At 36.3% G+C, this 25,770-nt stretch overlaps 1 protein-coding gene across 2 annotated transcripts in view; it reads right to left on the reverse strand.

The window, feature by feature from the left end:
* Nucleotides 1-25,770, reverse strand: part of dpp10 (dipeptidyl peptidase like 10) — a 96,555-nt gene that overhangs the window by 48,249 nt on the left and 22,536 nt on the right. Inside the window, exon 1 of one of the 2 annotated variants that reach the window (XM_083538005.1) lies at nt 6,526-6,979. The exons of the other annotated variant lie outside the window; for it this stretch is intronic. Within the exon in view, the coding sequence (XP_083394131.1) occupies nt 6,526-6,579 (54 nt within the window). The 5' untranslated portion in view covers nt 6,580-6,979. Of the gene's footprint in view, nt 1-6,525; nt 6,980-25,770 lie in introns of those variants that run through there. 2 annotated transcript variants of the gene reach the window in all.

The following is a 25,770-nucleotide window of genomic DNA, read 5'->3' on the forward strand; positions in this document are numbered from 1 at the left end:
TCTTTGAACAATATTATAGTCAGCGGTGGGGTTCAATGAAAACGAGCACTTGAACTATAGTCGCTGTGTAAGGTATTTCTTGCTGATGCATTTCTGATGTTTATTTTCAAGATCATTGATGTGTAATTTCCTTGGCATGGCTGAGAGAGGGGAGGCTCATGATTACAGCACTGGCATAACCTCATCTGGCAGCACTTCAAAGCATAAAGCCAAAAGCCTCCAGGAGGTGAAATATATATATAGATAGATAGATAGATAGATAGATAGATAGATAGATAGATAGATAGATAGATAGATAGATAGATAGATAGATAGATAGATAGATAGATAGATAGATAGATAGATAGATAGATAGATAGATAGATCCTATTGCACAATATTTATTGAATAATATTAATAATTTGTGTGCCTCAATAAATATATTTTATTTATAAAAATTGGCCAGGCTCTTAGATTATCTTTTGGGTGTCCAAACAGTGCATGATGACACTCCCATGTTCCTGGGTGACACGTGTAAGAGCCAATTCCCAGGACTGTATGTGACCTGTTCAGTGAGCGTAATGGAACATGGGTCAGAGAAATCACTCGACCTCAATTCCATCAAAATAATTGTTTGATTATTTGTGAAGCTAGTGAAAAGCTGAAACATTCATCTAAAACCTCAAGGGGCATTGCACTTTTGGACAAAAATGAGTCATGTGTTATGTTTTGCCGCTAATAACACTTAAATTCTAACAACTGCACAAATTCAGTCACGTAAATTGGGTCTTTAACAGAACGTTACACAAAAAAAAATGTTTAACAGAAAATCCCCCAGCATGCCAACTGGGTTAGAAAAGTGACTAAATACTGAATTGTAAATATAAAAGAAGTTAATTTGTATTTTTTAATTTAACTTATTTACTTAATCAAGTAATTTGTTTCCTTTTTTTTTTTACATATTATTGGTTAAAGTGCATATGAGGATATCAGTAGAACCTATTTAGTACATTTAAATGCCATATTACATAAAAATTTAAATACAAATATATAAGTAAAAACATAAATAAAAACATAAAAATCAATTAGACTACTCTTTAAAAAACAAAAAAAGGAAACACACTGTACAGTGTTTTCTTTTATTTTAAAATGATGGCAAACTTTAGAAACGTCCTGTTGTTTCTTTGGGCTGAATCTATGGAAGCCCTGTCTATGAATCTATGGAAGCTGTTGTCTCCCTGTTTCTCCATTTTTTCATTCTGCAGCGTGTTTACCTGTCCAGAACGAGTTTAGCGGGTGGTGCATCAGTAATAATGGTCCGTGGTGAAACACAATACTCTGTGTGTAGTTAATTAAAAGGACTAATATTTTTTTTGTATTCAAATTACATGAGTTACTTAAGAAATTGTTTCAGCCCTACGGTGTACCTAAGAAAATGTATTCAGTTTTATGCAAGATACAAAGCATGACCACTCAATATATTGATTTGTTTAGAATCTTTTCACTTAATGTTGTTGAAAGTATCTTTGCTTTACAGACTGTCTTTACAAGAGTTTTTGCTCAGTATTGTATGTTATGTGAAACATTTATAAATAAAGAAATGTTATATATATTAATATCATTTTATACAGCTAAAATAGCAAACTTTACCGGGAAGAGGATAAGCTGGATATCAGCTGTTTCTTTTAAAAACTACTTGACTACAGTTCTTACATTGCACACTTCATCTATCTAGTCTTTATAACTACAGTATATGTTTTTGTATTTAGTGACTTAGTGATCACCCACAGGCTGACAAAATGCTGCAATAATCTTTCCTGTGGTATGTGAGCAATTTGCAATTGTTGCAACTTTCAGTATATTTTGCCAACATTATTGTTTCCAAGAGGTGAAACCGAACTGTACAGTTTTGCAGATCAAGAGCATTTATTTTTGTTTAAAAAGTTTTTTTTAAATAGTTTTCTTGTATATCCATGAATGCAACATATAATTTTACACTTTAATGCCACGGATTGTCTTTTTAAGTGCTTTCATTCACTTTAGAATTCAGAAGGAATTTAAGGTTATATGTACTGTAAATTCATATTCGAGGTTTCTTTTAAAATATGATGTTCAAGTGATCAGACCTGAACACCAGAATTGTGACACTTTTTGATGCAGATACAGTTGAGAGAGTAGAAATTACCCATTCACTAACTCATATTAAAAATCACAGTCTCGCCTTTTATATTATATCCTGTCACATATCACAACACATGACTGAACCTGTAAAATCAGCCAAATCCATGTTAATTTAACTCCTCATTAGTTCACCTGTTGTTGTTTTTTTTCTGGTTTTAACTTGTTAAATGTAATCAATTTATAAGGAGCTCAAAGTCAGTACTCTTCAATCAAAGCACTAGCTTATTTAAGATCCTATCTGAATCCTTCAGTGAACAGCAATAGAAATGTAATTTTATGCAACAGTAAACTAAGAATCAGATTTTGTGTTGTTTAACTGTATGGCCAGCCAGACCAATATTTAGAAATGTCACTAACCAGGAAATGGAGCCATGCATCTCTATTTTTAAACAAATTTACTTGAGTCATGTCAACTGATATTCAAACCTACTGCTCGATCAATCACAGAGAGCCTAATGGGGAATATCATCCTGTGAAAGTAGAAACCTTAGAAATGCTTTCTAATCTCTACTCCCTACATAGGTGCATGTGCTTGTTGCTTGTGTAAGAGTAACTTTCCAAGAAAGGTTTCTGTTCTCTTCCTGGCATTTATGGCAGTAAACATACTGTATTATTATACACTTCAAATCATCTATTAGACTGACTGAAGTGATCAAAATAATGTAAAGATTACTGTATATACCAGTTTATCCAAGTATGTATTACACTTAACAATGAAGCTGAAAAGTTGTATCTTTTAGTAAGACAATTAAGTTGCATGTAAATCAAATGTTATAAGGACTTCTGATCTTCTGGGAAGACTTTCCACTAGATTCTAAAGTGTGGCAATCGGAATTTGCCCCCTTCAGTCACATTCACAGCATTAGTCAGGTCAGGTCTTGATGAACTTTGTTGTTCGAGTTCAATATACATATGAAAACATTTGTAGTTTATATACAGTATGAGATAGTATTAAAAAAGGGTTGCATAAAAACAATCAGTGCTAAAGTTAGTTAGGAGGTTGGTTATAAAAGGATTCCTTGTGTGTGGAAGAGAGTGAGTAAGGAACGTTATTATGCTCATGTAGAAGAAACAAACATGCTGAGAAAGCATGTGTGCCTTGATTTTGGTTTTGACAAGGTGAGGATTGTAAAGTCTAATAGGTGTTGAGGCTAAGCATTGCAGAGTTTCGGGGCAGTGACAGTGAAGAATCATTAGAGATGGTTTTAGCATTATTGTGGCTATACATTAATTTTCTTAAACATTATAGCACAACCACAGAGTGCATATCATTTGAAAGTACCATTACTATGAATCCTTAGTGTTTTGCTGAAAGCCCACTACAATAAATTCATATTATTAAGCAGAACCAGTGAAAGCATAGTTAAAACAAATGTAAGCTCTTGGACATTGTACTGCAAGAAGTAATACTGATTTTTGCTCTCATAATTAAAAAAAATTAAAAATTAAAAAAATTAACAAAAGAAGACAGAAGGACCATTATAGCCCTTAACAGTGTAGGTCTTTCATTTAGGGACATTGTAAAGAAAGCCAAGGTGTCAGGTAGAAAACTTTCCTACACCATCAAAGGCACATCAAAACTGGAGGGAACTCTAACAGGACGAGAATCAGAAGAGAACTCTAACAGGAACAGAATCAAAACACAGAAGCTGAAATTAAAGCAACCTACAAGTGCAAACCTTTGTAGGAACTTCTGCAAACGTGTTGGGAAGAACTTTCAAAACAATATTTGATTTCCAAAAGAATGCAATGATTGTGTTCAGCTATTATATCTGCAGGTGCACCTGGATGATTAACATTTTAGATGTGCAATGTTGAAAATAATAAAAATAAAGAAAAACCACTGTAGGAGAAGGTGTGTCCATATATATATATATATATATATATATATATATATATATATATATATATATATATATATATATATATATTTGGACACACCTTCTCCTACAGTGGTTTTTCTTTATTTTTATTATTTTCAACATTGCACATACATACAAACTTTGTGGAATAACCAGGAATATGGTTTTTCACAGCTTTCCACACTCTTGCAATTCTCTCAATCAGCCTAATGAGGTACACATCTCGAATGGTTTTCCAACAATCATGAGGATGTCCCAGAGCTGTTAAATACTTGTTGTCTGCTTTTCCTTCACTCTCCAGTCCAACTCATCCAAACCATTTCAACTGGCTTTAGATTGACTGACTCAAGCAATCTCATCTGAACAGTGGATGTTGAAATATATCTGCCATTTAAATCAGCAGTTTCTAAGGCTGATCATTTTAATTATTTTTCTTTGCAGCAGAGGTAGCTCTTCCTTTTCTGGGACAGTCCTCATGAGAGCCTGTTTCATCATAATGTTTAATAGTTTTGGACTGCACCTGGGGATAGATTTAAAGTTCTTGAGATTTTTGAAATTGACTGACCTTCGTTTCATGAAGTAATGAAGGACTTCTCTTTACTTAACTGTGTTTCTTCCCAAAAATAGAAATTTGTGTAACAGTTGTACAAACCATTCCAGATCAGAAGGTCAAGACCTGATATCGCCAAGCTGCCACTCTTGGTATCTTCTGTATCATGGCCGATATTCTATTCTATTCTATTCTATTCTATTCTATTCTATTCTATTCTATTCTATCTCATGAATCTGATGGAGAATTCCATGAGTGTGCTAAGCTGTCCTCAAAGCAAAAGGTGGCTACTTTGAAGAAATGAAAAAACAAAACATATTCTGTGTAATTGAATGTTTTGTTTACCACATAATTGAATACATGTTCTTTCACAGTTTGGATGTCTTCAGTATTAATGTACAATGTAGAAAATTAGACAAATAAAGAAAAACATTGAAGGAGATGGTGTGTCCAAACTTTATATACATACATACATACACGGGATCGGTTTAAGATGTGTTCTATGTGTTCTAAGCACTGTGTTAAAATGAGCTCTATGTTAAAATGAACAGTGTTTAAGAAGAGCTCATTGTTATACTGAGAGTAATGTTTAAGAAGAGCTCTATGTTATAATGAGGGCTATGTTTAAGGAGAGCTCTATGTTATACTGAAAGCTATGTTCAAGGGGTGCTCTATGTTATAACAAGAGCTATATTTTATAATAGGAGCTATGATTAAGAAGAGGTTTAAGAAGGGCTTTATGTTAAGAATGAGCTCTATGATGAGCTCTATGTACAATGTGGAAAGTGTTTAAGACAGGCTTTATGTGGAAGAAGTCTGCGGTGTCCCGGAATGCCTCGATGCCTCGATGCCTCCATCAAACATTTATTAGTGCCTGGATGTAAGTCCTGCGGCACGGAGAGACCGGATGCGCAGGTGCGACAGCGAGCCCAACGTTATAATCATGTACGGTGAAACATTTACAACGGCGCACGATCAATTATTCAGCACCACTGCGTCCTGAGGATCCCGAAAAGCCCTAACACTGTTTTACTCGCGATTTGAGTCACGTCCAAAGGCCCTCTAGCGAATCGGCAGGTGATGTTATTCCCTGGCCGATCCCCTCTCCCAGGCTGCACGCTCAGACTAAGTGATGAAGAGGGTAAAAAGACGAGCTTCGTACTTTGCTCTCGCCTGGGTTCGAGGTTAATATGCAGCTCAAGTGTATGTCAGTTGATGCGCGAGAGAAACATTTGCACCAGCTGTGACTTCAGATGAAAGGCTAGGCTCAGTCGGGCTGCACCTTATGAGGCATGCTGTCGGCAGTTCCATCCCAGTCGACGCGTTCACCCCCGGTGCCCCAGACTAGAAATCAGCGGGGATTAGCATTCCGAAAGCGTGGAGCCTAGAAGGCGCTTTGAGGGCCGCTAATTGTTTTGATAGTGACATCTGCGCCGCCGGAACTCAATCGCGTCCCGTCATTCGCTCTCACAATAGCGCGCAAAAACACGGGATCTGAATCCAAGCACCACCGCTCCGTTTACCTCTCTGTACATCTTTAAACAACTGCAACGACTTATAGGTGCTGCTGATCGTTTTATCTATCTCCCTCTCTTTTCCCAACAGACACTGAACATTTTGTGCACCTACTGCGGTGCAGCTGTGCTTTTGAGGAAGAGCGTGACTTTCTAACCTCGCTTGACTGTCGAAGCGCACTCAGAGCACTGAGAAACACACAAGACTCTGAAAGCCCCATTTAACCCAGTGTCTGAACATTACAGTTAGAAGCAGGTAGTGATCTCTCTCTCTCTCTCTCTCTCTCTCTCTCTCTCTCTCTCTCTCTCTCTCTCTCTATCTCTCTCTCTCTATCTCCTTCTCTTCTCTCTTCTCTCTCTCTCTCTCTCTCTCTCTCTCTCTCTCTCTCTCTCTCTCTCTCTCTCTCTCTCTCCTTCTCTTCTCACTCTCTCCCGTTACCTCGTCCTGCTGCGCACTGGCTCTCTGGATCTGCTGCTCCTTGGTAGCCGTCATCCTTAAATCCCGCCGCCGGTGTTGTGGTTGCAGCAGACAATTGCACTGTGGCTGATCTCCACAAACCCACAAATCCCAACACTGCCGAACAATATAGCGGATTAGGAGAGCTGCTCTGCTCAAGCGTGTTCACACAAACAGCCGGTTTGTGATGGAGCGCGCTTGGTGTCCCGAAGCGGCCAGTGCGCGCTATTTACAGCTAACCATGGACGGTAACGTCTTCCTCCTCTTCTTTTTCTTACTAGTTCTTCTTCCCGGGTACACTCTCTCCTTAAATCCAGCAGAGACAGTTCTGAGAATTCAGACGTGACCAGGAAAGCAGCAGCGTGTAGTGATGATGCTCCGTTTAGGGGGGCGGGAGCTCGACCTCTCTCTCTCTCTCTCTCTCTCTCTCTCTCTCTCTCTCTCTCTCTATCTCTCGCTTGCCCCCCTTCCCCCCCCCCCCCCCCCACACACACACACACACACACACAAACATACATTAAAGAAATGCATTAAATAAAAGCTGACCCTTCAGAGTAAAAACTGATTCTGCATATAATAATAATAATAATAATAATAATAATAATAATAATAATAATAATAATAATAATAGATACTATTATTATTGTTGTTGTTGTTGTTGTTGTTGTTGTTGTTAAATTAACTATTAGTAGTAGGAGGAGTATTGGTGTTATTAGTGTTGGCAGCGTTTGTGTAGTTAATGGTACAGCTGGTGATGTGGTGCTGCTGTCCATGGTGCTAAACAGCCTTTTTGAGGTCACAGGTATTCCTTACTAGCATCTGCTGCCTGTGATAATGCTGGTCCTACTGGTGTTAGTAATGGTGTTGCTGTTGTTTTCAGTTGTGTTCTTGCTGCTGGCTGTGTTGGCATTGGGAGTGGTGGTGTTGGTGATGTGTGTTGTGCTGTGGTGGTGTTATTTGGTGTAATTTAACATTGACAGTGCTGTTGGTGCTATTTTGTGTTGTTGCTATGGTTGTTTGGTGTCCATGGTGTTATTTATGCTATTGTCTGGTGTTGCTATAGACTCTTTCTTTGCTTTCAAATCAATGGCATTGTTACAGCACAATCTCACAGGCCACAACTTCTCATGCTGTGTCATCATGAGGAGCTCAACACTGCCTGTCACTCACTCACAGCAGCACTGTGTGTAACGACAAGACATGTCTTTCATCCCTGATACAGATCAGTCTAAATCCACTCAGAACAATTCACTCATGCTACTCATGATCTCTCTCTCTCCCTCAACAAACATACACCCAAATAAAGAGGGGGAAAGAGACATTCAAATGCACTTAGTGTTACCTCAGTTAAGGGGATACATAATCTAGGGATCTTACCATAGCTAATTCAAATATTGAAATAGGACAGCAATTACTGTAAAATCTTTTAATAAAAGGCACTGACAAACATGTTAATTTTTTTCCACACATGCACCATAGGTGCTTATAGAGTACTGCTAACCATTATGTGCCAGTTATTTTCATCTTTTACATTACCCCTCCTTCATCCACAGGTTCAAGATGTTTCTCAGACTGTAGCTCTGTTTCATATAAAAGATTGTGATTTAGCATTGAGGGCACACTAGAATATCGAACACAAGTAAGAAATGTTGTAAATGTGTCAGCAAGAGGCAGTATTATCCTAAATACAGGATCTTATTTGCACATCATTCTCACAGCATTGGTCTTTTTGATAATGATATCATTGAAATATCATTATGTAACAATTTGTATTATTATGTACAGTAAGATGTGCACTGGGATCATACTAACACATCTAGTAGATATTTAAATAGACCCAACAATCACAAAGGATACAAGAGATTTTGTAAAATAATGCAAGCCAGTCTTTAACAGTGAGATATTGAGCATTTCAGTGTGTTTTAAACAAGAAATAAAACAAAAGAATGTGCAGTGGTAAGAAAGTAATCAATGATTATTTTCATATTTTAACAATTAAAGAGCAGTGATTTATTCATTTACATGTTTAGTGTTGTTGAACATCCAGATGTAATTTTCTCAGCAGCCTTTCTTTTTCCTTTTTTTTTTAAATAAATTATTTAAAAATGTAATTATGTTACCAGAGAATCAGACAGAGCAAAATCATCTGTCCTAAAGATTTTTTCTGAAACCTTGGAATTCTTTAACACTGACTGCAAAGTGCTGACACTGGACTCTTTTCTTGTATGCAAAATAAACCTCACCTCCTCACAGTTTTTATGGAGCTACCACCATACAACCCCTTTCTATAAGTATACATTTGCATACATTTACATAAATGTAAGTTAATCTAACACTAAATGTATATAAATTAGGTCATTAATATAAACCATGCTGGTGAAACTATTGACAACAGTATTGTTGTGATATAAAATACTGCAAAATGTATCGATAATAACAAAATGTATTTAATGTATTTTGTCCCATGTATGTATTATATTTTCCAGCCATACAGCCTGGCAACTGACAGTCTTCATTTATCATACTGTGACTCAGATAAATGATGGATAAATGTCGGAATGTGAGTCTGGACCTGTCAACCGGTCTATGTAGTTAAACTTTTAAGTCTTACAGATAATTATTCCAGATGAAGCCTGCATAAAGAATTGCTATTTGGAGCTATATTCATATTGTCAAAGCGAAACAAGGTCAAATTTATAAAGTTTTATCATATGTTTATCTTGAAATTTATTTTTACATGATCATGATTTGACATACTGAATGACATTCTGTCCAGGATGACCAGAGCTAAGGGACAAACCACTGTCCAAATCATACATTGCAGGTTTTGACATTTAGACATGAATCAATATGTCTGTAGGTGAAGGCAGCATGATGAAACTAGCAGTAATGTGCATAAAGTGCCAAAGCCGTTAAAGCTGCAGGGCCATATTATATCCTACAATTCTTGTTACTGGGGATGATTTGAACACCCATCAATGCCTAACCTCACTAAAAGTGTTGTGGCTGAATGGAATTAAATCCCTACCTCAATGCCCAGATATCTAGTTTGAAAGAATAGAGGCTGTTATTGCAGCCAAGGGGGAAACAACCAGTGTTTTCCAAAGACACATTAGGCAAATGGATGTATAAATACTTCAGGACATTCAGGGCAAGATGCACTATGTTTTTGTGCACTCAGTATCAGATACAAAGAAGATGCATTCGGTGCAAAATTTAATATGTGTTGTGTACGCAAGTGGCATACAAGCCAGATCACAGCACCAATTAATCCTTTCAACTCTAGCCAGTCCCAATCACAGTTGCATCATTTGCATGATTACCTACAGTATTAGCTGTCTCATGCATGTTCATCTGGCCCACAGTGTAGTAAACGAGTAAAACTTGCAAATAATCCTCAAAACAGAATATCTCTTTTTTTTTCAAATATGGACATCAACTAAAACAACCTAAAATGTATGTGTGATTTTCTGTCCTGAAAAGTCAGTACGTCATTTCTCCATTACAGACTGTACTTTTAGTCTGTGCGTGCGTGTGTGCGCATGTACGTGCTTTCTAAAGGTCATCTAATTCAGCTTATTCCTGATGGAGACCTAGATGGAGGATCTGAGCAGCTCGGGAGGGTCAGACAGGGTCACTAAAGGATGGGGTCTAAAAAAAATCTAAACCTGAGAGTACTGCTGAAAGGAAAGTTTGCACCAATTTTAAAAGGAAATGCAAAATCAAAGCCCACAAGACCAATAATTCGCACATAGTTCCACGTTCGGATAATTAAACAGATGTTACAACACCTGCTCATCTTATTCACTTCAGTTGTGTGGCTTTCTGCCATATTAGATCACAATAAACGGAAAATACAGCTAAACCTTGATAATTAAAAATATTTTTCTGCTCATTTGAACAAATAACACTGAGTTCATGAATCGGTAAATACCCTGTGGATTAAAGTAGAGACAGGTGATTGGGTGGCTATTGATTTTTTTTTACTGCAACAAAGTACTTTGGACCACTAGGAAATGGTGGCTTCGGCTTATAGACACAATTAAATAATAACGATGAATTTTTACATTTCCATCAAATTCAGTGGAAGAAAATGATCTCCGAGCATCTGCTCGGATCACACTGGTGTACACTTACCAATCAACCCAACGCAGAAAACCAACAACCGACCCACTGCCTCTCTCTCTCTCTCTCTCTCTCTCTCTCTCTCTCTCTCTCTCTCTCTCCGATATCATAATGTAATCAAAATTGCAGCAGGCTCCTAACTGAGTGAGTGCATGAGCAGACAGATCACAGCCCTGTACATTCATGTCCTGCACAAACAAGTGCACTCTCACACATACTTACATATACAGATGAAAGAAAGGATAAAATGCATAGTCTATTACACATAAGCAATAGAGGCTCTGCTCACAATACTCTCGGGATCCTTTAAAGCAGGCATCAATTGATGATGGCCTCATATACCCCAGGAGACTAAAACTTACTATAAATGTGCTGCTCACTTATAGATTACTTATAGATAGATTACATCCCTATTTATTACACTATTCATTGCATCTTTTTGCACTTTACTGTAATAGTTACTTTGCATTATTAATATGTGCAATATATTGCCACACATGCACCACTCTCTTAGGTTGTTTGCATGTGACCTCAATATATATATATATACTGTTATCCACTCTTATAAAGCTGAAGAGGAATACTAGTGTTGCACAAGAACCTAAAATTTAAACTCATCCTGGTAGTGATCAAGCTCATCTACTTTTCTTCCTTAGATCCTAATTAGAGTCATTAGAGCCACTGCAAAGCGGCAAGGTGGTGCAGTGAGTATTGTTTCCGCCTCACAGCTTCAGGGTCACGAGTTTGATCCTGAGCTAATGTCACTGTCTGTGTGTGTCCTCCCTGTGTCCCTCCAGGTTTCATCTTTGTTCTCTTGTTTCCTTCAACCTCCTGAAAACATCTTTATCTTTAATTCTCTACTGCCTCATACTCAATATTGTATATATTCATGCATGTATTGTGTGTCCACTGTGTAGATTTCTTCTGAGTTTAACACTGCAATTTCTCTCAGGATCAATAAATGCATTTAATTTAGTTAAGGTTCTGTGTTGTGAAGTGCTCAAGTTTATAACAAGAGTATTTATATAAGAAGGTTGTGCTTTCACCTAAAAATAAAAACACCTTTTCTGGTGTCAGCTAATAGGCTGCTGCATTCACAGTTTAATTAAGTGTAACAAATAAATGTGCAGTCATCAGGATTATAGTAACACACCATAAGATACATCACATTACCACCTAAGTGTTTTGGTGTTCCGTGCCAACTGCTAGTTTACCTTAATAAGTGCAGTGTGTGTAGAGTTCACGTGAGTGCAAACATCAATATGACATGTTGATTTAGCAAGGAGCTGATTAACAGTGGACCTATGCTTATAGACTACACAGGAAAATGTAGAAATTCATCAAATCTAAAACTCCTCAATAGAAATATAAAGCTAAAAGCAAAGCTTACAGAATTGTGGAGAAGTGCAGGTAAATACTGTTTAAATGTAATGTAGCAATAATCTAAGACTGACAAAAAGAAAGTGAAAAAAACAAAAAAAGAGCAGCTCTAATTTGGCAACACATGTGGTGAATAGATTTTTCCCTTTTAAAATTTGGAAATGGACGTGCACCTTGAACTTGGGACTTTATTCTGCCAGAAAAAAATGATATTGTACATGTAGAGGTTTGTTCCCTGAGGTGAAAGCAATGTAAATGTAAATGATAAAGTCCAATTATACACCTTAAATAACTTTTTTATAGTTACATTACATTCTTCCTATACCACAATCTACAAGTATACAAGAAATACCCTTAAGGGTACCACTGCAGTGACAAACATTTTAACTCTGAAAAGGTACAGTTAAGCACCATTTTTTTCCCTGAGAGCGCTCTGTATGCACAAGGTGCAAGATGTGACAGTTTGCCTTGAATCAATAAGAGGAGGTTACAATTACACTCAATCTATCACACAGCATGAACATTCTCATCAGTCACAGACCCAAAGGCACCAGTCATTAAAGATCAGGTCAGATTTCAGTGCATTCGCAGTGACAGATCAGGTTTTGCTGGTGCCAAAGAGACTTTGAAGAAACAATTGTGCTTCCAGCCTTTATTGAAACTTTGTAACTTGATTATAGTCTCTACTGTTTTGGCAGATCGTGCTTATTACACCGAGTCAATAATAATGCTAACGACATTAGAAAGATCACGGCTTAATATGTTATGAAGGGTGTAAACTAAGAGTCAGTGAAAATGTTTTCCCTAATGCTAAACTGATTTTTGTTTGTTGGTGTAAATCAGCTAAACAAGCCTTAGATTCTCTTCTGACATTTCAAAAAGATGATCATCAACAAAAAAAAAAATCATCAGTGTAAGGTTTGATTTTTGGGTAAACATGTCAGCTTATTTGCTGTATTTGAACAAATGTCTTGATTTTGATTTCATTTTATTGTTATCAGGCCCAAAAGCACCATCAGTGATATTAAAAATAAATAAATACACAGGAGCGAGGTTGTAGCTGATTTCTTTCTAGCCCAGCCTATCCATTCCCACAGCCTATACATTTCCACAGCCTATCTGCAGCAGCTCTGTGAGGTGATGACACAGAGTGAAACACCCCTATAAATGGTTTGATATTTTTTGCCAGTGTTACTGATGTATCTATAACCAGCCATCAGAGGTGATTAAGAAGACGCACATACAAAATATGCTGTTTTTTTTATGTCTCCTGTCAAATATCATGCTCAATGATTGTCAATATTTCGAACCTTCCACCTTTTTAGAGAAGCGATAAAAATAAAATAAATATAATTTATAAGCATTTTTGGTTCATTCATGGAAATTTATATTTTTAATCTCAGTACAGTGAAAACATATATCTTTTATATAGTAAAAACTTATACAGATACAGTATTAATACTGATCATTCAGCTGTCATGTAAATAACTGTTAACTGTCCAATGCCAAAATTAAATCCCTTTTGTGCTTGCATGTGTGTGTGTATATACATGTATGTGTGTGAGTGTGTGTGTGTGTGTGTGTGTGTGTGTGTGTGTGTGTTAGCATTTCTGCCTTACTTGTGAACCCTCCATGCAAAAGAGGTTAGACATATATTGATTTAACAACGGTTTTCTAATCTGTGTGAGTTCAGAGATTTGTGTCGGTGGAAGAATTTACAAATCTGTGTGAGCTGTGCTGATCACCTATATCTAATCGATTATCTTATGACATCCGTCAGCTTGAAGGTTCTTGTCTCTCTTTACAGATTAGCTCTCCCTGTTACCAAGAGGAATGTGTCTATGAGCTCAAACATGACTGAATAATGGAGGGCTGACTGCATGAGTCCTTGTGAGTAATGACCAAAATTAGTCAAGTGCTACACACAGCCGGTAAGGACTGTGGTACTTTCTGTAACTATGGTTCATTTTTCTCATCAGGAATAAAGTCAAAGATAAAAAAAAAAGTTAGACATTTCATTTGATAAATGTTAATATAATTCTGTGTGACTATTGAAATGCCTGTGGTGCACCATATGACTTCATATTTTCAAATACTGGTGCATCTGCAGCATTAAAAGTGGACTCAAAAACAAGATATGCTTATTCGCTTCATTAAATTATTCAGGTGCAAAAATCATACATTGGGGTTACTTAGTTATTATTCTTGATCGTTCTTTTTTTTTTTTTTTTTTTTACGAGGACGGTGTGACGTGAGGACTGTGCGACTGTTATTTCATATTCATGAGATCATTAGGCATTTAACTGCATGGGGCACGATCGCAGGCTGTCTGCTACCAAAACAATCACAGCTTGCTAAACACTGTAGACAATTAGGCAGGTAGGATGACTTTCAATGAAAGACATGTGATGCAGTTGATTTTTAAAAAGCAATGGCATCCATCTTGGACAAATTAGTATGCAGAGTGAGATAGTGTACAATAATAAGCTCATTGTCTGAAAATAATGGTATTGTACTGGCCTAGTTATTAAAGTTATAACAATGTAAATGTCTGCTCAAAGGTATAACAGTCCAATTATACACCGTTAATTCATTGTCTAATGCTTACAAATTTTATTTAGCAAGCCACTAATAATGATGGCCTTTTATACATCTGTGTTTCATGTACACTTTACATGTAGCTGTCCAAACAGTGAATCAGTGTATCTGGTCACATAATTTGGCCCAATATGAAAATAGTTAATAATTAAGAATTTTGAGATCTGCAAACTTTATACAAGCTCTTAAATTTTTTATAAAGGCTTCATATTTAATTAAAAACAAACTTAAACAACATAAAATGTACATTACACAGATATAGACTCTGTGTTGTGGTGAAAAAACAAGGCACTGTAGGGAGCAAATCATAAAGTATTTATTAACAGTTGAGACACAGCACACCAACACATTCCAGCTTAACTGATCTTACTGCAGACTACAGAAACTCATACTCTTTTTACTTGTCCTTAATGTTATTTCAGCCCACCCCAAGGAGCATGCAATCATTGTCTATTTCCTCTCATGAGGCAGTGCAGCACCACTTTTGTCTCTTTTTGCCAATTACATAAGCTTCTTTGGTCCTTCTCTGCACGGCTCAACAACTTTTATTGTTATTCTCCTCTTCATTGCTTATCTCTCGCACCAAAACCAAATATCACACGTTATTTATAAAAGGAGCAAGAGTATGTTTGTTGAATTTCAGACAAATTAACTTGCATAACATCAAAACCTTTCCTGAAACCTAAACCTAACTATTAGGTATGTTATACACTAACACACTACATTAAAGGTCTTCTTTACTTTAACATTATACTGTATAACAGTTTGTTCCGGTGTACTATTTTAATCGGTCCTGCGGTCCAAGAGTGCTTATAATTTCTATAACTGTTTCAATGTGTGCATCATTCCACTCAGTAATGTTACTATAGTAGTTCCCCGTGGACTCATTCCGTATAACCGCACTCTTGCTGGTAAGATATTTCATAATGATTTAACAAATTAATTACACTATAAGTAGCAAGAGCATATTTAATTACACTAATATGAAATGATGATGATAATAAACCAAACAAGCCATAAACCTGGAGTACCTGGTGACCCATGTTCAGTACAGTGTTGTCATGGTCACTGTATTTTTTAATACACCAAACTGGTTCTTTTGGAATGAGTTTTGTAAACGGCATTATTTTGGGCTAAAATAAAAATCGTCTGTGAACCTTTTTTAGCAAGAATCAAAAACTAAGCATGACTGTGTTCATTGTTCAACTGAGGACAAATGTAAGAGAAATATAACATGAGACAAACACCAGAAGTAAATGAATGAAACATTTTATTGATAGACTCTCATATACCAAAAAACATCATTGGATCTTATGAGGTTCATCTTAGTGGTTAACGCACTAGACTTTGGATACAAAGGTCCTGAATTCAAATCCCAGCCATATCAAGCTGCCAAACCTGGGTTTCTGAGCAAGGCCCCAACCCAATAGCTATTTAATTGCATGAATGAGATAACAGTAAGTTGTTCTGGATAAATGATATCTGGCAAATGCTGTAAATGTAATTAGTGTTTTTAAAATGTGAGCTGTGTGAGGAATTTTTGATAAGACCTGGCAAGTCTGTAAGCTATCCAAAATATTATTTTTTCTTTTTATTTGACTAAATAACTAACTAACCATTAGTCAGTACAGGTATATTACATTATATACATACATTAATGTCACGTAATGTACATGTTAATATTTGTTATTGTTTTAGTAGTACTTAGGATTAATTAATGCTGAAATTCTCTCTCTCTCTCTCTCTCTCTCTCTCTCTCACTCTCTCTCTCTCTCTCTTTCTCTTTCTCTCTCTCTCTCTCTCACACACACACACACACACACACACACACACACACACACACACACACACACACTATTTCTAACTCGGTCTCTCAGTCTCATACCTTTTCCCTGTTCTCACTGCTGCACTCCAGGAATAGCTCCTTATTCCCCTGCACAGGAGGAGAACTGAAAGACGAACGATGCTGTATGAACGGTGAGGGAAAACCAGAGGAAGGAGGATAGGTAATCCACCCTCTTTCAGTCAGAGTACATATGTTTGTTTCTGTTACTCAGGAGGCAACATACTCATACAGAACACATCAACAATACACTAGCTGTGCAGACAGCGTTGACCCAAGATCTGTCTCTTTCGCATTTCCACTCTCCTCATGTGTATCGATGGTGCAGTTGCTGATGTGTATTCAGTGTGTCTACCTGTGCTGTGGGGGTTGGGATGGGCAGTACTGCTGCAGCTGTTCTCGTTAATGTGAGATTGGGTCAAGTCCTATGGGACTGGCAGCTAATTTCTCTGGGTCACAGTGATAATTGCTGAAGCACCCACTGGATTCCACACTATTAATGAAGTTATTTAAAACGTGTTGCCTTTCACCATCTCATTCTCTCTGTTAATTGGTGGGGGACACTTTCTAGCAAAAAAAATAATAAATTATATATTTATATATATATATATATATATATATATATATATATATATATATATATATATATATATATATATATATATAGCAAATTCTGATATGCAGGCTCAGCGTAAAAAATACAGCCTCAAAATCATTAGAAGTATTTTTCACATTTTGATTTAAATGCTGCTGAGAGAACCCTGAGCCAAGTTTGATAAGTTCAGTAGTAGTTTTTTTTTTTTTTTTTTTACAACCAGATTAATAATGTGTAGAACTTAAATACTGTAATCTTCTTCAAGCCAAACACTCTCTATTAAAAACATTTAATGAAATGTTCATTTAATTAGATCTTATTTGAGTACAGATGGTGTTGGGAGATTTGTCTAAAACAAGCAGAAAGGAAATAATGGGAAGGAAAAAAAAAAAGATGACACAAGGAAAGAGACAGCGGTAATGTAAGAACCAGCCATGTGTTCTACAGCTCACACAAGTAATGGCTAGAGCTGTGCATTATACTGCCTTCACTATAACAGGCTTTGCCAAGTTTTGTCCCTAATTTGCCCTATGAGACCATTGTTTAAATAATAAAAAAAAAAAATACTGCAGGAATTCAATTGTATCTAATGAACAGGTGGTTTTAAGTTGCAGCACACTGATCATATACAGTGAGTGAAAATGTGGGTAGTTTCGTAGGCTGAAATGAACAGCATCAACAGAATGTTTATTTTCAGCATATTTCTTTTATTAATAACTGGTCACTATACAATTCTTCCCATGTGTATTTGCTTATTTGTCTTAATGCAATAAAACAAGAATAAAATGGATATTAAAAGGATATGAATAGTCTTTTAGCTTCAAAATCTGTTTTTGGCCAGCTGATAGAAGTATGATGCAAAAAATGATGCTTATTAATGCTTTTACCTTCACAGCCAGGTAAACAGACCAGGTTTGAATCACAAGACATCTTACATATATAAAGTTGCATGCTCAATTCAATTCAACACTGCAAGAGACATTGTCATAAAATCTAGGTGCACTATATTTAGAAGCCTAATGAGCAAGGTGACAGAGGCTAAGTAAACTCCCTGGTAACATCAGGAAGAAACCTTGAAAAATTGTGGATTGTGGAATTTGAAATCATTATTTATATAAAACTGATACTGTAAAGATAAATGGTACTAAGTGTGTTCTAAAGTTCCAGGATTATTGATGTACATATCACAGAGGACCTTACCTGGACTCTAAACATGGCCTGCCTAGCCAAGCAAGCCCAGCAGTGTATCCAATTCTGGCAGAGGTTATTGAGAGCTAACCTCTCTTCTTCCATCTTTGCCAACTTCTAAAAGGGGACAATAGAGATTGTTCTGACCAACTGTTTCACTTTTTGGTATGAGAACTTCAGAGTCTGAGATAGTGAGTAAAGGTAACAACAAATAAAAAGAACACTGGGGTCTCTCTACCCAACATTAACACTTTTGCCAACCATAAGGCAAGAACATTGTGACCTTTGTCTCATGGAGCCATGCCACCACCACCAGACTCCACAACAGTTTCTTCCCTGTGCCAGAACAAAAAACCTAAACACATTGCTGTCTCCCAGCACTCACCTGAACTAATCACTCACCATTGTACAATTATCATTGTACATTGTGCACCATGTGACACTTTTACTATTATGAGGCTCTTGGCTTCTAACTTTCCCCACAATATTGCTGTTACACTTTCTCTCCAGTCTTCACCATTTGTAGCCCTGCACTGTGCTATTGTATGTTAAAATGTAGCACCATGATCCTGGAGAAATTACATTTTATTTCACTGTTTCACAAAAATGTTAAGGAAGTATGGTATTCATTATAATTAATAATTAATTAATATCTGCTCATAGCATTGATGCTAACTATCACATTACTCACAACTAAGAGATTCAAACCATGAAATGCCCCTGTGCACAAAGCAAGCTTCATGGAGATGTCTACGAGAAGGTCTCGTGTAGCCTGCTATAGAGCTCTGACCTCAACCTCACCAATAGAATAAAATTAACTGACTGCACCCCAGGCCTCCTCCCCCTACATTAAAAGCCCTGATTTTACTAGCGCCCTTGACGCTGAATGAACACAAATCTCCACAAGTACAATCCAGAATTTAAATATGGAATAAGATGTTTTAAAAGGATATATGAATCTTTTTGAACATCCCATTCCACATTCTAACATTTACTGGTATAATAAACTTTGTAATGAAGAAAATCACATAATTGGACATTCTGGATCTGAGGTAAATGTATTTAATGATCTACAATTATTGGTTCTAGCATTTTACAATGGTTTTACATGAACATCTCAAAGAAAACCCTATAGAGATTATACAGCAAAAAAAAAAAAACCTCATGGTGCTTGACGTAATCTTCCTTCTCTCCAAGAAATATCAATGTTTCAAAAATTCTCAAGCACATCCTTATGCTACTACTGGAAAGCAGCTGAAAATATAAATGGCCTTTTTTATGGTTCATTTATGCAAATGTGATAATGGCATTACCATGATCTCCCTTTTCTGTTTGTTTTCAAGAGAGAATCTCTCTATCTGCCTGTCTCGAGCTCTGTCTCTCGTTTGCTTATTCTCTCTCGGAAAGCTTTGGCAGTCAAAACCAAAAGCCAATACATCTCATGAATTTTAATAGCAGCAAATGTAGGCAGAGCCTGTAGATACTCGTCCCATTAGTACACTCCAAGACCAGGCTCTCTCTCTCTCTCTGTCTTTGTAGTTCTTACTGTAATCTGACTCAGGAAGTATCGATTATGTGGTAACAAATTTAACCAATGTTAAACTATGATGATTTATATGTCTAGTATGGAAAGACATTGTTTAGAGTGCTGTTCTGAAGAAACCACTTCATTCAACACCTTTGATTTGTCTATGCACGCTTCATCCCCACGTAACTCTTCACTCGTTCTGGTTCATTTAAGCCAGGCGCATAGACTGCTCAATACAAAGTCTCTTATCTCCTCTCATAGCCTAGTGCATCTGTCTTCCACGATCTCATTTTCCTCCTGATTGCCTGGAATATTATCTCTTGCCACAGAATTGTTTCGCCAACAGTAGAAAAAAAAATGATTTCTTCATATCAGGCGTGTCATTTGATTGTCTCTCAAGTCATTCAAACAAAATTGTATGGGGGCAACTTTAATAGGCACAAAGCATGTTGCAAAGATAATTCTTATTTAGCCAGATAATCAGAACTGTCAAGGCAGATAAGATTTAACATAACGACAAAACATACTACTTTTAACAATAATGTACTGCCTTCCAGCAACATGGTTGCTTATGGTGACTGAATGTGTTTTATTGTAGAATGATAAAAAAATATATATTCTTATATCTTAAATCTTATATACCTATACAATGGCTAGCTGTAGTGTAATGTAGCTCAGTGTTGGTTTATGTAGCACCTGAAGAAACATCTCATTTCACTGTGTATATATGGTTGAAATGACAATGCAAGCTTCTTAACTTGACAGTATCGGTCGAAAGTTTGGATACACCTTACGCGTTTATTTATTATTTTCAACATTGTAAATTAATACTGAAGACATCCAAGCTATAAAAGTATATGTATGGAATTATGGAGTAAACAGAAATGTTTTATATTTTCAATTGTCCATTAAAGCTACATTTAATTTTGATGAAAGCTTGGCACACTCATGGAATTCTCTCATCAGATTTACATGATAGTCAATTGGAATAGTTTTAATTCACAGATGTGCCTTGTCTAGAGTTAATTTGTGACATTTCTTGCCCTCTTACAGTTTTTCTCAGTTGCTATGGTGCATTTCTCAAATCATTCTTAATATTTGCAAACCAGTAAGTAGCTTTCTCAAAACAAATAGTACAAATAGCACCCAACAATGGATTAAGTTCATCTCTTAAAACTAAGAATTTGTGTGAAGTATCCTTGCCATCAGAATAACAAGTCAGTTTGCCATTGTTCACAAACAAGATAGTAAAAAACTGTTTGGATTACAATGATTGAAAATGCTCAAAGCTGAATTTCTTCTATATGGCATATATGAGTTTCAACAGCACAAATGTATGTGTAAATGTATGTGGGATATAGATTGCAAAAGACTGGATAGAGTTTACACTTGTATTTTAATAGTGTTCATTTCCTGGTTGTTCAAATATTTCCAGAAATTGTAATTCTGTGTGTAATTGTAAGTCTGCCTACGCTTGGCAATTGAAGGTTGACGAGATTCACTTTTGACCTGTTTTAGGTGTTGTACACTTCCCTTCATTAGTGACATTCAGGATTCATCTGCATAATTTATCAATACAAGACATATTTACAAAGGAAAAATTATAAAATAAATGTGAAGAAGATAAGCTTGACAGATTATGACAACTGATTTAACCATTTTGCATTCAATGTCTTATGCAATGAAATATGCCTAGATGTTTTGGGGTTAAGACTATTCAGGTGAGAACCAGTATAATATATTATCTGGTTCTCACCTGAATAGTCCAATGAATTAGTCCAACATGACAAACCACTTAAAATGTAGGAAACAGCAGATAATTGTACACAATCAGTTAAATGAATGTACCAAATCATTCACGATTTGTTCGACGCAATCAGAAATGCTTTTGCAATGTGACTACATGGTGTGAAGGTTAAACAAGTATTTATCAGAATTACATTTCTGATCCGAGAAAAGCTCCAAAGAAAAACTGTAATTTGGTAGTAATTTGTAATTTTTAAGTGGTCTTGTGCAGAGGAAAGAATGAGTACAGAACCAATAGACCTATTGATGGTACCACTAATACACAAATTCATTTAAATCCATTTTTTACTTTTTTACTTTATTTTTTAATTTTTTAAGAAATGAATGTCAGTTTATCCAGAAAAATCTTAAAAACTTTAAATGTGTTCCCAAGTGTAGTTGCCAAAATCATCAAACGCAATGCTCAAACAGGCTCTCATGAGGACCATCCCAGAAAAGGATGACCAAGAGCTACCTCTGCTGCAAAGAATACATTTACATAAATGCTTTTTAGAGTTCAAGTGGCAGATATATTTCAACATCCACTGTTCCAAGGAGACTGCATGAGTAAGACATTCATTGTAAAATTGCAGAAAAGAAACCATCACTTCGAAAGAACAACAAGCAGAATAGACTTGCTTTGCCACAACAAAATAAGGAATGGACATTAGATCAGTGGAAAACTGTCCTTTAGTCTGAAATTAATCAGATTTTTGTTTTTAGGGGTTTTGCCTTGTCTTTGTTAGACGTAGAAGGGTAAATGAACAGAATGGGTAGTTCCCACTGTCAAGCATGGATGAGGAGGTGTGGTGGCATGGGATGCTTTGCTAGTGATACTTTTTGGTGACTTGGGCACACTTAACCAGCATGGTTACCACAGTATTTTGCAGTGGCATGCATCTCATCAGGTTTGTACTAGTTTGGACCATCAGATGCTTTCCAACAGGACAATGACCCCAATCACACCTCTTATAAGAGTTATTAGAGGTACCAAGAAGGAAAACTATAGAGTTCTGCATCAGATGAGCTGGCCTCCACAATCACCTTAAGATCTAAACCCAGATGAGATGATTTGGGAGGAGTTGGACTAGCGAGTAAAGGAAAAGCAGCCAACATGCACTCAACACTTCTGGGAAGATTGCTAGAAAACCTTTCCAGGTGACTACCTTATGAGGCTGACTGATAGAATGCCAATTGTGTGAAAAGCTACTTTGAAGATTTAAAAATCTAAAACATATTCTGTTTTTTTTAACACATTTTTCTTTACTATATAATTTAGAAGGGTGTTCCTTCATAGTCTGGCTGTCTTCAGTATTAAAGTACAATGTTAAAAAAAAAGAAAGAAAGAAAGAAAGAAAGAAAGAAAGAAAGAAAGAAAGAAAGAAAGAAAGAAAGAAAGAAAGAAAGAAAGAAAGAAAGAAGATAGTGTGTCCAAACTTTTGGTATCCTAGTCAGGGTCACAGTGGATATAGAAACTATGCAGGGGTAAGAGAATGGCCTCCAGTCTATTTTAGGGCATTAAGCACACAGTCAGACATACACATGCACACCTTTTATAGCCAAGCCATCTACTGGCATGTTTTAGGTGGTTGGTGAAAAATAATAGAATCAAAAGAAACCTTAAATAAATATAGAAAAAATGGCAACATTGTGCTTCCTTAACATATATACTGTGTATTGTTTAACTAACATGATAAATAACTACTGTAAAACCACAAGAAACCATTTGGCAATTACTGAACCCAGGTATTACAAATTATTACACTTTTATATTGTATTATGTTGCTCCATAACCTCACCCCACTCCTAACCCCCAAACTCTTACCATTACATTCTCACGCTTGTTGTTTTATAACCCACAAAACTCTGATGTCTATCAGAAAGCAAGCTACAAGCCAGTGCTTCACTGAAAGGCATCATGCTACAGTAAGATATATTACATCTCTTAAACATAAAAAACACAAAGATTGCATTAAAATACGAACCATTGAATAATCACTCAAACTTATGCAGAATGGCAGCTTGAGCACAAAAGGCCTAGATGAATGCTGTGACTGTGGAAATACAAGGAATATTTTCGAGCTGTCAAGTACATTTAAATCAAACATTGTTTTTTTACACATTCCAATCAGATCAGATTAAATCAGATGTACTTTATTTGTCCTGGTGAGGGAAATCTGTTTTGAGCGTACACATTTTAGAGGCCAAAGGGGACATAAACCTTGACGTATCGAACGAGATGGAAGTAATTAAAATTCTTGATAAGCATGAGAGATGGGTCCATGGGTCCAGAGTCATTGGCAGTTTGAGAGCTTTGTTGAATATGAACTGAAGAAAAGTATGGTGGTCATTCACACAAACATCTTTATTGCTGTGTATACCACATGATTCATCTAAAACTTAAGGGTAAATGTCCGATTAACAAATCTGTATGCATTCAATAAAGGTGTAATAAAACACCATCATAACCCTCTAAAAATCTTAACCGTGCAGAGGTGGCACATTTTTTGTTGGTTATCAAAATAGGCACTTGCCAAAGGAAGGTCTGGGACAGGTCTCCGAGGCAACCTGTCTAACAGGCTCATTTCCCGTCACAAAAAGTAAACTGTTGCCCAGTGACTTAGAATCAAAAAGTCTTCCTGACACTAATTGCAAGACCATATGGAAAAAAGGTAAATTTTAATAGTATTATAATGGAATATCCTTATCCTTTTGCAAAAAGGCAAGAAAGGCAGGATTGTTTTAAATTGGCATCTAGATTGGCATCTATACTCAATGGTATACAATATGACTAACAGTAGTATATTTACACACCCCTGAGGTGCTTCAGTGTTTATGGACCTGTAATCTAAAAGGATTACTGGATTTGGAAATCCTTAGCAGAATCTTGCAAACTGATCATACAGTATTTACAGGAGAACTCTGTTGCCCTCTTGTGCTAAACTACTGCTAGTGCATCATTTATTGTGTCCAATGCCTGTCTACCAGTACCGTCTAAATCTCTTACTGTGAATAAATAGATCTAAATCATTGGAACTGTTCTATACCATCTATGCAATCTATATACTATGCCTGTTCAATACACATTTAACGTAAGCGCTATTTTAATCAATAGGGGCAAGGGGTGAATATACTAAAGCTATTGATGTAGTTATAGATTTGTGGGATTTTCTGCCTCCAACATAAATGTACCTGTCAAAACTATTGTCATCACAGTAAACAGAGGCTAATGGAGAAAAATGTGCCTGCAACAAGAGCAGCATCACTCTGTCCCTATGCCATCACCTACTCATTTTTATATCCAAGCAGATTGACTTGAAAAGTAATGTAATTTCCTGGACTGACCATGACACCACAGCATATGACCATTCATTACTCTGCTGAAATGCATGGTGTCCTTTATTATTACACATTGACAGCAACAAGCTTTCTTTGCACTCAGACGGCAGAAAATTGAATGACAGACAAAAGAACTTGGCAGTGTGCCACAAGCATGCTTTAGTAATTCATACTATTATAGATTATACAGTCTGTGCTTTTTTCATGCTCAATAATAACCGAATGCAACATCAATAATGTTAAGAATTAAATTTGATCAAATCAATGTGAAATTGTATTTTGTGTAAATTTGGTTTAAGCTGCGAGTACTTTTTTTTTAGCTTACACTCTCGTGAAGTTCAAGCCATTACTTTTACTGAACTCTGGGACATTTAAACTGAAATCACTTAGATTTCTTTAGGACAAGCATTTCACATATTGGATGCTATTTCAGCCTGAGCTATTCTACTTCTATCTGAGCTCATTATCCTTCAGAAACTCATTTATTACACTCTCTTTAATATGTCATAGAAGATAATAGCAAAACCACCAGAGCATGAATTAAATCTGAACCAAGAGGCACACTTTTATAAAAGTGCCTCAAAAGCACCATACTAAAGTACACTGTCCGAGACCTCAGCAAGCGGGGCATCATTTCATTCTAAAGTCAGTGTTTGCATGCATCGGTAAGCAAAATAATCTTCTGGGGTTTTTATTTTTTTCACTTTAAGTACCTCTTAGTTACAGTTTCACTCAAAGAAAAAATAATAATAAAAAAAATAAAACATTGCATTATTTGAACAGAAGGTTTCACCTATCACCCCTTTCCAAACAAACAGACTGGGGATCTGGACAATTTGGAGGCTA

The sequence above is a fragment of the Silurus aristotelis genome (assembly GCF_946808225.1).
Source record: "Silurus aristotelis genome assembly, chromosome: 3".
Taxonomy (NCBI): Eukaryota; Metazoa; Chordata; class Actinopteri; order Siluriformes; family Siluridae; genus Silurus; species Silurus aristotelis.